The sequence below is a fragment of the Heptranchias perlo genome, chromosome 17, assembly GCF_035084215.1.
Source record: "Heptranchias perlo isolate sHepPer1 chromosome 17, sHepPer1.hap1, whole genome shotgun sequence".
In the NCBI taxonomy this organism is placed as follows: Eukaryota; Metazoa; Chordata; class Chondrichthyes; order Hexanchiformes; family Hexanchidae; genus Heptranchias; species Heptranchias perlo.
Window position 1 is genome coordinate 59931073 of NC_090341.1, and position 13773 is coordinate 59944845.

The 13773-nt window shown below is 53.4% G+C and overlaps 1 protein-coding gene across 8 annotated transcripts in view; it reads left to right on the forward strand.

The window, feature by feature from the left end:
- LOC137334338 (methyl-CpG-binding domain protein 4-like) overlaps positions 1-13773 on the forward strand; it is a 120186-nt gene that overhangs the window by 37459 nt on the left and 68954 nt on the right. For all 8 annotated transcript variants that reach the window (XM_067999038.1, XM_067999044.1, XM_067999043.1 and 5 more), the window contains exon 8: positions 4987-5147. In XM_067999038.1, coding sequence (XP_067855139.1) covers positions 4987-5064 — 78 coding nt within the window. In that variant the 3' untranslated portion in view covers positions 5065-5147. The remainder of the gene's footprint in view (positions 1-4986; positions 5148-13773) is intronic.

The window sequence follows — 13773 nt, forward strand, 5'->3', positions numbered from 1 at the left end:
AACAGCCTGCTGACACTTTGGGGGTTAAAGTGGGCCACATAGCACACCTTTTTCAGGCACTACACGGCCACCTAAGGTCCGAAAATGTACGTGCACGCTTCCGGCAGGAAGTGCACAGCAGCTATCTTGGTAAAGTGGATAGCATGCACCTACCAACCACCAGCACCATGCAGAGCAGGGAGATCGTGACGGGGATCAGTGTGCAACGCTGATTTGAGGTCGCCGTTCCCATTTTGGAAGTCCCCAGTCATTCAAACGCCCTGTGCTGACCTCACTCAGCAGAACATGACGCCAAATGGCAGGAAGGACCCCCTGCCAACAGTATTTAAATGGATCATGAAGAAGTTGCGGGTAAATTGCTGGATTATTTCTTCTGTCTGCTGCTCGAATTCTAGATGATTTTGTCTGAGTTCTAGAGCTGCTGGAAGTTAAATCAATCTACAGAGACAGAGAGAGAGGTGTTTGTCTACTCTTGCAGTCCTGTTGCTGTTGTCGCCACAAATTATTTGCCTCCAGACATGGGTGGCCTGGTAGCCCTACCTCTCAGAATAGAACTGGGAGCATAAAGGAAGACACCATAGAGCAGGACAAGCTGCCAGAAGAGGGAGGAGGCAGGGCAGGACACTCTGGGAAGGAGTGGTGACTGCTGCCAGGTTAGTGCGCACAGACCTGCATGATGAGCTGCCTGTGGTCACAAACCAGCTGTACGTTGAGGGAGTGGAATCCCTTTCTGTTGTTGAAGATTGCAGCGTACTCATGCGGAGCACCCAAGGCAATGTGCGTGTAGTCAAAGTGACACTCAGCGGGAAGCCATATCCACAGGGTCTTCAGGGAGCACTTCTACATCAGCAAGGAGCAGTGTATGAGGCGTCATCACTTTACCAAGAAAGTTGTAACTGAGATATGTCAGCTGTTGCAGCCTCAAAGCAGGGCATGGACAACACTGCCTGTGGCTGTTAAGCTCACCGTCGCTCTCAACTTTTATGCATCTAACTCCTTTTAGGCTGCAACAGATGACATTAGCAACATCTCCCAGCTCACAGTGCAGAGATGTATCAGGGTGATCACCGAGGCTCTGTAGACCAGGAGAAACACACATCTTCCATATTGACAGAGTGAAGCAGGACGAGAGAACACTAGGTTTCGCCCACATGGCTTCCCCATAGTGCGAGGTGCCATTGACTACACGCACATTGCCTTGGGTGCTCCGCATGAGTACGCTGCAATCTTCAACAACAGAAAGGGATTCCACTCCCTCAACGTACAGCTGGTTTGTGACCACAGGCAGCTCATCATGCAGGTCTGTGCCCACTAACCTGGCAGCAGTCACCACTCCTTCACTCTGTGGCAATCCTCTCTTCCCCCTATATTCTAACTAGCCCTCCAAGTTAAAGGCTGGCAATTGGGCGACAAGGGTTCTCCCGTCCTGACATGGCTCATAACTCCAGTTAGGAACCCATGCACATCTGCACAACCGGACAATGAGAGACATCATCGAGCAAACAATCGGCATCCTCAAACAATGCTTCCACTACCCGGACGGTTCAGGAGGAGCTCTGCAGTACGTCGCTGAGCGGACATCCAGATGTGTGGTGACCTGCTGTATACTACATAACCTGACCATCATGAGGACCAGCCCTTACCACCACCTGCCAGCCGACAAACTGAGGAGGAGGAGCATGAAGCGGAGGAAGTTAGGCAGGAAGCTAGGTTGCCCCTTTCTGCCAGGGCTCTACGAGATCAGTTTATTGAGGAGCGCTTCCATTAATCTCAACTGTACCTCCCCATTCACCAGTAGTCCCACAATCCTTACCTTCCCTCTTTCAATAATCATCACATCGTTCTCTTTCTGTCAACACTATTGGTACCTCCCTCACTCGATTCCAAACAAAAACTAAAACCAAGTGCAAAATCAAATCAAAATTTATCAAAGTAATCATTGCATTATGCGTACAAAATTTAGCTAATCACCCTTGTGCATTCCCTTAGTGTCTGTCTTCCATGTACCTTTCCCTATCCTGGTGCCCCTACGAGGTGCTGCCCCAGTGGCTGGAGCTTGGGGGGTGGAAGGCTGCTGAGCTTTAATTGAGGAGACTGCAGAGTAGCAGGCCCGGCTTCAGACTGTACCATCTCGGTCTGGGCTGCAGCAGTCTGTGCTGGCTGGCTGACAGGCAACAGCAAGGGCACTGGTGGAGTGGCAGCAGGAATGTTGTCATCCTGAGAGAGGACTGCAGGTTGGAGCCACTTCCACTCTCCCGGGGCGGCACCTCAGCAATCCTGGTGATCAGCTGGAGAACAGATTGCTGCGATGCCCTGGAAACCCCTTTCAGCAGTTCGGGCTGTGATGGAAGCTGTCAGACTAGTCATCAGACGGTTCTTCATGGTGCGTTCCACAGCTATGCTGATCAAGGAGACCACCGATCCCACGTTAGAAAGGATGGAATCCAAGGTCTCGGCAAAGTCATGCGCTAAGTTGGAGGAGGACATCTCCAAGCTCCTTGAAATTGTGTGCGAGCTAACCGGCAGGCTTCCCAGTGCACCATTTGATTGTGGACGTCCATCAGCTGCCTTCTGTAGCCTGGCCCATCAAAGTCATCATCTGGGGAGAAGGGGACTGTGCTATACTATTTTACAGTTTATATCAACTCCCATTCCTTTCATTCATAAACTTCTACAAGAGTGTGAAAGAAAGAACTTGTATTTATATACCGCCTTTCACAACCTCATGATGTCCCAAAGTGCTTTACAGCCAATCAAGTACTTGTGAAGTGTAGTCACTGTTGTAATGTAGGGAAACAGTCTGATATAGGATTCAATGTAATGTTTCAATTACGTTCATTTTAATATCTATATAATTTCTCTCTACCATTTAATCTATTTTACATTCTTTTATTTATAGTCAACTTTCCTTTTATTCCCAGATGCTCCTAAAATATACCATCACAATAACGCATTCTCCCCTGCACCATAGAATCCTCCTTATCAAACACATCCGCTAACTTCCCACGAACAATGCTACAGCAGATTCCCAAAACCCAAAATATCGTATAGATGAAAATAGAATTTGACATTCAGTCATTGTAAATCTGTGGCCCTAATAAATGACATCAAGTGTTACATTTATATGGAATAATACCCCCAACGCACTGTGAGCAACACCACTGAATAATACCCCCAACGCACTGTGAGCAACACCACTGAATAATACCCCCAACGCACTGTGAGCAACACCACTGAATAATACCCCCAACGCACTGTGAGCAACACCACTGAATAATACCCCCAACGCACTGTGAGCAACACCACTGAACAATACCCCCAACGCACTGTGAGCAACACCACTGAACAATACCCCCAACGCACTGTGAGCAACACCACTGAACAATACCCCCAACGCACTGTGAGCAACACCACTGAACAATACCCCCAACGCACTGTGAGCAACACCACTGAACAATACCCCCAACGCACTGTGAGCAACACCACTGAACAATACCCCCAACGCACTGTGAGCAACACCACTGAACAATACCCCCAACGCACTGTGAGCAACACCACTGAATAATACCCCCAACGCACTGTGAGCAACACCACTGAACAATACCCCCAACGCACTGTGAGCAACACCACTGAATAATACCCCCAACGCACTGTGAGCAACACCACTGAATAATACCCCCAACGCACTGTGAGCAACACCACTGAACAATACCCCCAACGCACTGTGAGCAACACCACTGAACAATACCCCCAACGCACTGTGAGCAACACCACTGAATAATACCCCCAACGCACTGTGAGCAACACCACTGAATAATACCCCCAACGCACTGTGAGCAACACCACGGAATAATACCCCCAACGCACTGTGAGCAACACCACTGAATAATACCCCCAACGCACTGTGAGCAACACCACTGAACAATACCCCCAACGCACTGTGAGCAACACCACTGAACAATACCCCCAACGCACTGTGAGCAACACCACGGAATAATACCCCCAACGCACTGTGAGCAACACCACTGAATAATACCCCCAACGCACTGTGAGCAACACCACGGAATAATACCCCCAACGCACTGTGAGCAACACCACTGAATAATACCCCCAATGCACTATGAGTAACACCATGGGATATCTGTCAGTATATATAAAAACTATATATATTTACATTTTATTTTATATATAAAAAAATTACATAATGTATTTACATTTTATGATATCAATATGTTTAATTTTATGATTATATATATATATGTACCATATGTAATTTTACTATTTCCTTTTCCCTTTTCTCGATGAGCAACTCCACGGGAGATCAGCTAGTCTAAATATTAAAGTTTTGAGAGTATCTGTTACACTCCACGTGTCACACTTTATATAAAACAGCAACAAATCACAACTGAATTTTATTTTAAAGTATACAGATGAGGAAGAAATCCAGTACCTCCTGCTGTTTCCCTGGCCTTGAGTTAACTTGGACAGTTTGTTGAGACAGCAAGAAGAGGCAACCAGGTGCCAATCTAGGGGAAACACCCAACAACAATATTAATTAGACTTGAATTGGCCTCAATATCTATTTAGACCACTTCCCTACAGAGAGCACCTGAGCAGTAGCTTTAAAGGGGCAGGCTAGGTGAACCCCTAAATATTCCCAATTCCAGACCAGCCACTAATGGGAGATCAGTGATATAAAGCACCGATTATTATCAGCCCGAGATGGCCTGCATTTGGGATTCCCTGAATGCCACTCTGAAACTGTCCATTAGGAGGTGGACAAAAGAGTAGCCCTCCCTCTGGCAACGTGCCTGATCTCTGCACCTCTGATGACAGTTGGAACTCAGTGTGGTGAATTGTAGGCACAAAGCTACCTCCCTATCACACTCCAGACAGCCCGTTGGAACACGCAAAAATGGGGGAGTTCTGAAAGATTGCAAGCACATTCTCTTCTCATCAGTGTTTCTCTTCATTTTTATTTCCTAGGTACAACCTCAAGATCACAAACTCAACAAATACTGGGCATGGCTTTGGGAGAACCAGGAGACACTGGGCCTGGCCTGACCAGACACTACTCTGGCGATACATTGCTTTCAAAGTAGTGTTTAGGTTGGAATTCTGTGCTGTCCCGATAACTACAAAGTGAGGTATGATCAATGCCACAGGCTGGATGTGAAACAGATCTCACATCTCCGCGTGCATTCTGTTTATACCATGTTAGCTAAGGAAACACAGTTAATTAGCTCTCTGCGATGGTGGGTAAAGACAATGCAAGGAGTAACACAAAGTCCTGACAGGCCAAATAGCAGCAGTTTAATTGTGCTGAGTTAGCTGATCTTTGCCATGTGCTACAATTAGCCTCATCAGCTCTTAGACTAGAGGGGTGGAAAAGTTACCCAGATTCCTACTTCAGATCACTATCTTGGGGCCCATTTGGGAAAATGGACATTGGGTGAGAACCGGATTGTACAATTATAGGCATATTATCTTGAATGAGAACTATATTAGCAACAAGTTTTGGTGATGTCACTGTGAACCATCTTTTTTTCTCAGTCGAGTTTGTTCTCACTGATATCCCTGAAAGATGACATTGAAACTAAGATAATTATGTGTGATGTAACTTTTTATCATCCAACGCACATGCATCATTACACAGGGTGACATATTTGTGTTCTGTCATGTGTGATACAGAGTTTATCCCACATATTTGTGATAAACTAATCTGAGCAACTTTTCTACCTGTTACGAGCAATTGAAAAAGAATTTCAATTGACTAAAGCTTAAGACACTGCCTACCACCCAGCCCCACCAGGGTAACCATGCTGAACTGCTCTCCCTTCACCACAAACATTTTTCAATCAGTCATATTTGGGAGATGTCCATGATGGCAGATTTCTGGCACAGTTAAAGTGATCCTGAGCTCCTCATTCTACAGTCAGGGAATCAGAAAACCAGAGCAGAGTACACACCACCTAGTGGAGAAATGCAGAAACCACATTACAGCATAAAGAATAGGTTTTCTATCTGGCTACATAAAAATGATAAATTGAAATTAAATTTTGCGTTTAATATTTCCTAACATGTAAGGAGAGAAATACAAGCTCCTTGGATAGTTTCAGGATAAAGACACTGCCCAGCACAGCAATAGAGGTGCTACAATTGGTCTCGGCATCCCTGGGCTGGGGGGGGATATCAGCCAAGGTTCCTGCTCTCGACCCTGTGACCCCTGCTGACCTTGGTCAGGACAGAATCAGGTATTGTTGTGATGCCCCACATGGTGGAATAACCTGCTGAAACTCATTGCCTGGGGTGACATTAAAAAAATGTCTACTTGGGTGAGATACCAGAGGGCAACTGGCAGCAAAGCACTGTACACCAGCTTGAGTCAGCACTTTCAGGCTAGGAAATTGTGTGGGAGGGGGCAAAATTTAAAATAAAAGTTGAAATTAAACTTTGCATATTAGTATTGAAAAAGTCTGCACAGCCCACCTTTAGGAGCCTTTCCTGGAGCCTTTCTTTAAAGGAACTCTATGCTGTAATAAAACCTCTCAAAATCTCTGATTTTTTTTTATTCGTTCATGGGATGTGGGCGTCGCTGGCAAGGCCGGCATTTATTGCCCATCCCTAATTGCCCTTGAGAAGGTGGTGGTGAGCCGCCTTCTTGAACCGCTGCAGTCCGTGTGGTGAAGGTTCTCCCACAGTGCTGTTAGGAAGGGAGTTCCAGGATTTTGACCCAGCAACGATGAAGTCGCTGGGTCAAGTTGGGATGGTGTGTGACTTGGAGGGGAACGTGCAGGTGGTGTTGTTCCCATGTACCTGCTGCTCTTGTCCTTCTAGGTGGTAGACGTCGCGGGTTTGGGAGGTGCTGTTGAAGAAGCCTTGGCGAGTTGCTGCAGTGCATCCTGTGGATTTCATCTCTAGATCCCATCTGAACATTTTACAAAAAATTGCTGTAGTTTAAACAATCAACTATTTTATTGAGCTGATCTCTGCTTGACATTACCAGACCGTTTCCAAGTTCAGCGTCCAAGCAGCTCAAGGCAGTATTGCAGTAACCTCTCCTTCCCTCCTCCCCTTAGTACCCTTCTTGCTTCCCATCGTTCCCTATTCTCTCAGACCAGGAATGAATGATAACCTAGGTGACCACAAGGAAAGGAAAAGAAAGACTTGCATTTCTATACGGTGCCTTTTACAAACTCAGGACATCCCAACGCACTTTACAGCCAATGAAGTACTTTTGCAGTGTACTCACTGTTGTAATGTAGGGAAATACGGCAGCCAATTTGCACACGGCAAGGTCCCACAAACAACAATGTGATAATGACCACATAGTCTGGTTCAGAGATGTTGGTTGGGGGATAAATATTGGCCGGAAACTTTAAGAGGAGGCAAAAAAGAAAAAGATAGATTGGGAACTTACATTCAGCTACAGAAACAGGCCCCAGGTTATTAAATGTACATGGCAGCATAAACTCAGCACGCACAGCTCAGAATGGAAGACTTGCTGTACTTTTTTTGCTCTCTAATCAGCTAAGTGAACGAATGCTTCAAAAGTTACCACTTGTTAACTCACCTCAATTAATTTTACAGCTTTACAGTCGCCAAAAACTGTTACTTGAATTATAGCCAGTGGAGGTGAATATTAAAAGGGACTGTTGAGCTAGTTGGTAGGGTCGGAACAAATTGCAGCATGCCAGAGAGAATTAAAACCAGTGAGAAAGCAATTAAGGATCACAGACGAAGGGACAAACAAACGAGCCTTTCTCACAGTCTGGTGTGCTGCTCTGTTTTTCGGCATTGGCAAAGCGAAAGAGTAACTCACCCTCTTCTCCCTGGCTTGTTGCTGGATGAAATGTTCTTTCCTTTTCCTACAGCAAAGATAAGGAATATGGTCTGTGAGAAATTACAGGAACATCCCTGCACTCTCACGCTTCATGGCACGGTGTGCTCGGGGTGAACGTACCGACTCACGCTTCATGGCGCGGTGTGCTAGGGTGGAACGTACCGACTCACGCTTCATGGCGCGGTGTGCTAGGGTGGAACGTACCGACTCACGCTTCATGGTGCGGTGTGCTAGGGTCGAACGTACCGACTCACGCTTCATGGCGCGGTGTGCTAGGGTCGAACGTACCGACTCACGCTTCATGGCGCGGTGTGCTCGGGGTGAACGTACCGACTCACGCTTCATGGCGCGGTGTGCTAGGGGTGAACGTACCGACTCACGCTTCATGGCGCGGTGTGCTCGGGGTGAACGTACCGACTCACGCTTCATGGCACGGTGTGCTAGGGTGGAACGTACGGACTCACGCTTCATGGCGCGGTGTGCTCGGGGTGAACGTACCGACTCACGCTTCATGGCACGGTGTGCTAGGGTGGAACGTACCGACTCACGCTTCATGGCGCGGTGTGCTCGGGGTGAACGTACCGACTCACGCTTCATGGCGCGGTGTGCTCGGGGTGAACGTACCGACTCACGCTTCATGGCGCGGTGTGCTCGGGTCGAACGTACCGACTCACGCTTCATGGCACGGTGTGCCCGGGGTGAACGTACCGACTCACGCTTCATGGCGCGGTGTGCTCGGGGTGAACGTACGGACTCACGCTTCATGGAGCGGTGTGCTCGGGGTGAACGTACCGACTCACGCTTCATGGCGCGGTGTGCTCGGGGTGAACGTACCGACTCACGCTTCATGGCGCGGTGTGCTCGGGGTGAACGTACCGACTCACGCTTCATGGCGCGGTGTGCTCGGGGTGAACGTACCGACTCACGCTTCATGGCGCGGTGTGCTCGGGGTGAACGTACCGACTCACGCTTCATGGCGCGGTGTGCTCGGGGTGAACGTACCGACTCACGCTTCATGGCGCGGTGTGCTCGGGGTGAACGTACCGACTCACGCTTCATGGCGCGGTGTGCTCGGGGTGAACGTACCGACTCACGCTTCATGGAGCGGTGTGCTCGGGGTGAACGTACCGACTCACGCTTCATAGCGCGGTGTGCTCGGGGTGAACGTACCGACTCACGCTTCATGGCGCGGTGTGCTAGGGTCGAACGTACCGACTCACGCTTCATGGCGCGGTGTGCTCGGGGTGAACGTACCGACTCACGCTTCATGGCGCGGTGTGCTCGGGGTGAACGTACCGACTCACGCTTCATGGCGCGGTGTGCTCGGGGTGAACGTACCGACTCACGCTTCATGGCGCGGTGTGCTCGGGTCGAACGTACCGACTCACGCTTCATGGCGCGGTGTGCTCGGGTCGAACGTACCGACTCACGCTTCATGGCGCGGTGTGCTCGGGTCGAACGTACCGACTCACGCTTCATGGCGCGGTGTGCTCGGGGTGAACGTACCGACTCACGCTTCATGGCGCGGTGTGCTCGGGGTGAACGTACCGACTCACGCTTCATGGCGCGGTGTGCTCGGGTGGAACGTACCGACTCACGCTTCATGGCGCGGTGTGCTCGGGGTGAACGTACCGACTCACGCTTCATGGCGCGGTGTGCTCGGGGTGAACGTACCGACTCACGCTTCATGGCGCGGTGTGCTAGGGTCGAACGTACCGACTCACGCTTCATGGCGCGGTGTGCTCGGGTCGAACGTACCGACTCACGCTTCATGGCGCGGTGTGCTCGGGGTGAACGTACCGACTCACGCTTCATGGCGCGGTGTGCTCGGGGTGAACGTACCGACTCACGCTTCATGGCGCGGTGTGCTCGGGGTGAACGTACCGACTCACGCTTCATGGCGCGGTGTGCTCGGGTCGAACGTACCGACTCACGCTTCATGGCGCGGTGTGCTCGGGTCGAACGTACCGTCTCACGCTTCATGGCGCGGTGTGCTCGGGGTGAACGTACCGACTCACGCTTCATGGCGCGGTGTGCTCGGGTCGAACGTACCGACTCACGCTTCATGGCGCGGTGTGCTCGGGGTGAACGTACCGACTCACGCTTCATGGCGCGGTGTGCTCGGGGTGAACGTACCGACTCACGCTTCATGGAGCGGTGTGCTCGGGGTGAACGTACCGACTCACGCTTCATGGCGCGGTGTGCTCGGGGTGAACGTACCGACTCACGCTTCATGGCGCGGTGTGCTCGGGGTGAACGTACCGACTCACGCTTCATGGCGCGGTGTGCTCGGGGTGAACGTACCGACTCACGCTTCATGGCGCGGTGTGCTCGGGGTGAACGTACCGACTCACGCTTCATGGCGCGGTGTGCTCGGGTCGAACGTACCGACTCACGCTTCATGGCGCGGTGTGCTCGGGTCGAACGTACCGACTCACGCTTCATGGCGCGGTGTGCTCGGGGTGAACGTACCGACTCACGCTTCATGGCGCGGTGTGCTCGGGGTGAACGTACCGACTCACGCTTCATGGCGCGGTGTGCTCGGGTCGAACGTACCGACTCACGCTTCATGGCGCGGTGTGCTCGGGGTGAACGTACCGACTCACGCTTCATGGCGCGGTGTGCTCGGGGTGAACGTACCGACTCACGCTTCATGGCGCGGTGTGCTCGGGGTGAACGTACCGACTCACGCTTCATGGCGCGGTGTGCTCGGGGTGAACGTACTGACTCACGCTTCATGGCGCGGTGTGCTCGGGGTGAACGTACCGACTCACGCTTCATGGCGCGGTGTGCTCGGTGTGAACGTACCGACTCACGCTTCATGGCACGGTGTGCTCGGGGTGAACGTACCGACTCACGCTTCATGGCGCGGTGTGCTCGGGGTGAACGTACCGACTCACGCTTCATGGCGCGGTGTGCTCGGGGTGAACGTACCGACTCACGCTTCATGGCGCGGTGTGCTCGGTGTGAACGTACCGACTCACGCTTCATGGCGCGGTGTGCTCGGGGTGAACGTACCGACTCACGCTTCATGGCGTGGTGTGCTCGGGGTGAACGTACCGACTCACGCTTCATGGCGCGGTGTGCTAGGGTCGAACGTACCGACTCACGCTTCATGGCGCGGTGTGCTAGGGGTGAACGTACCGACTCACGCTTCATGGCGCGGTGTGCTCGGGGTGAACGTACCGACTCACGCTTCATGGCACGGTGTGCTCGGGCTGAACGTACCGACTCCCGCTTCATGGCGCGGTGTGCTCGGGGTGAACGTACCGACTCACGCTTCATGGCGCGGTGTGCTCGGGGTGAACGTACCGACTCACGCTTCATGGCGCGGTGTGCTCGGGGTGAACGTACCGACTCACGCTTCATGGCGCGGTGTGCTAGGGTCGAACGTACCGACTCACGCTTCATGGCGCGGTGTGCTCGGGTCGAACGTACCGACTCACGCTTCATGGCGCGGTGTGCTAGGGTCGAACGTACCGACTCACGCTTCATGGCGCGGTGTGCTCGGGGTGAACGTACCGACTCACGCTTCATGGCGCGGTGTGCTAGGGTCGAACGTACCGACTCACGCTTCATGGCGCGGTGTGCTCGGGGTGAACGTACCGACTCACGCTTCATGGCGCGGTGTGCTCGGGGTGAACGTACCGACTCACGCTTCATGGCGCGGTGTGCTCGGGGTGAACGTACCGACTCACGCTTCATGGAGCGGTGTGCTCGGGGTGAACGTACCGACTCACGCTTCATGGCGCGGTGTGCTCGGGGTGAACGTACCGACTCACGCTTCATGGCGCGGTGTGCTCGGGGTGAACGTACCGACTCACGCTTCACGGCGCGGTGTGCTCGGGTCGAACGTACTGACTCACGCTTCATGGCGCGGTGTGCTCGGGGTGAACGTACCGACTCACGCTTCATGGAGCGGTGTGCTCGGGGTGAACGTACCGACTCACGCTTCATGGCGCGGTGTGCTAGGGTCGAACGTACCGACTCACGCTTCATGGCGCGGTGTGCTCGGGTCAAACGTACTGACTCACGCTTCATGGCGCGGTGTGCTCGGGGTGAACGTACCGACTCACGCTTCATGGCGCGGTGTGCTCGGGGTGAACGTACCGACTCACGCTTCATGGAGCGGTGTGCTCGGGGTGAACGTACCGACTCACGCTTCATGGCGCGGTGTGCTCGGGGTGAAAGTACCGACTCACGCTTCATGGCGCGGTGTGCTCGGGGTGAACGTACCGACTCACGCTTCATGGCGCGGTGTGCTAGGGTCGAACGTACCGACTCACGCTTCATGGCGCGGTGTGCTCGGGTCGAACGTACTGACTCACGCTTCATGGCGCGGTGTGCTCGGGGTGAACGTACCGACTCACGCTTCATGGCGCGGTGTGCTCGGGGTGAACGTACCGACTCACGCTTCATGGAGCGGTGTGCTCGGGGTGAACGTACCGACTCACGCTTCATGGCGCGGTGTGCTCGGGGTGAACGTACCGACTCACGCTTCATGGCGCGGTGTGCTCGGGGTGAACGTACCGACTCACGCTTCATGGCGCGGTGTGCTCGGGGTGAACGTACCGACTCACGCTTCATGGCGCGGTGTGCTCGGGTCGAACGTACCGACTCACACTTCATGGCGCGGTGTGCTCGGGGTGAACGTACCGACTCACGCTTCATGGCGCGGTGTGCTCGGGTCGAACGTACTGACTCACGCTTCATGGCGCGGTGTGCTCGGGTCGAACGTACCGACTCACGCTTCATGGTGCGGTGTGCTCGGGGTGAACGTACCGACTCACGCTTCATGGCGCGGTGTGCTCGGGGTGAACGTACCGACTCACGCTTCATGGTGCGGTGTGCTCGCGGTGAACGTACCGACTCACGCTTCATGGCGCGGTGTGCTCGGGGTGAACGTTCCGACTCACGCTTCATGGCGCGGTGTGCTCGGGTCGAACGTACCGACTCACGCTTCATGGCGCGGTGTGCTCGGGGTGAACGTACCGACTCACGCTTCATGGCGCGGTGTGCTAGGGTCGAACGTACCGACTCACGCTTCATGGCACGGTGTGCTCGGGGTGAACGTACCGACTCACGCTTCATGGCGCGGTGTGCTCGGGTCGAACGTACCGACTCACGCTTCATGGCGCGGTGTGCTCGGGGTGAACGTACTGACTCACGCTTCATGGCGCGGTGTGCTCGGGGTGAAGGTACCGACTCACGCTTCATGGTGCGGTGTGCTCGGGGTGAACGTACCGACTCACGCTTCATGGCGCGGTGTGCTCGGGGTGAACGTACCGACTCACGCTTCATGGCGCGGTGTGCTCGGGTCGAACGTACCGACTCACGCTTCATGGCGCGGTGTGCTCGGGGTGAAGGTACCGACTCACGCTTCATGGTGCGGTGTGCTCGGGGTGAACGTACCGACTCACGCTTCATGGCGCGGTGTGCTCGGGGTGAACGTACCGACTCACGCTTCATGGCGCGGTGTGCTAGGGTCGAACGTACCGACTCACGCTTCATGGCGCGGTGTGCTCGGGTCGAACGTACCGACTCACGCTTCATGGCGCGGTGTGCTCGGGTCGAACGTACCGACTCACGCTTCATGGCGCGGTGTGCTCGGGTCGAACGTACCGACTCACGCTTCATGGCGCGGTGTGCTCGGGGTGAACGTACCGACTCACGCTTCATGGCGTGGTGTGCTCGGGGTGAACGTACCGACTCACGCTTCATGGCGCGGTGTGCTCGGGGTGAACGTACCGACTCACGCTTCATGGTGCGGTGTGCTCGGGGTGAACGTACCGACTCACGCTTCATGGCACGGTGTGCTCGGGGTGAACGTACTGACTCACGCTTCATGGTGCGGTGTGCTCGGGGTGAACGTACCGACTCACGCTTCATGGTGCGGTGTGCTCGGGGTGAACGTACCGACTCACGCTTCA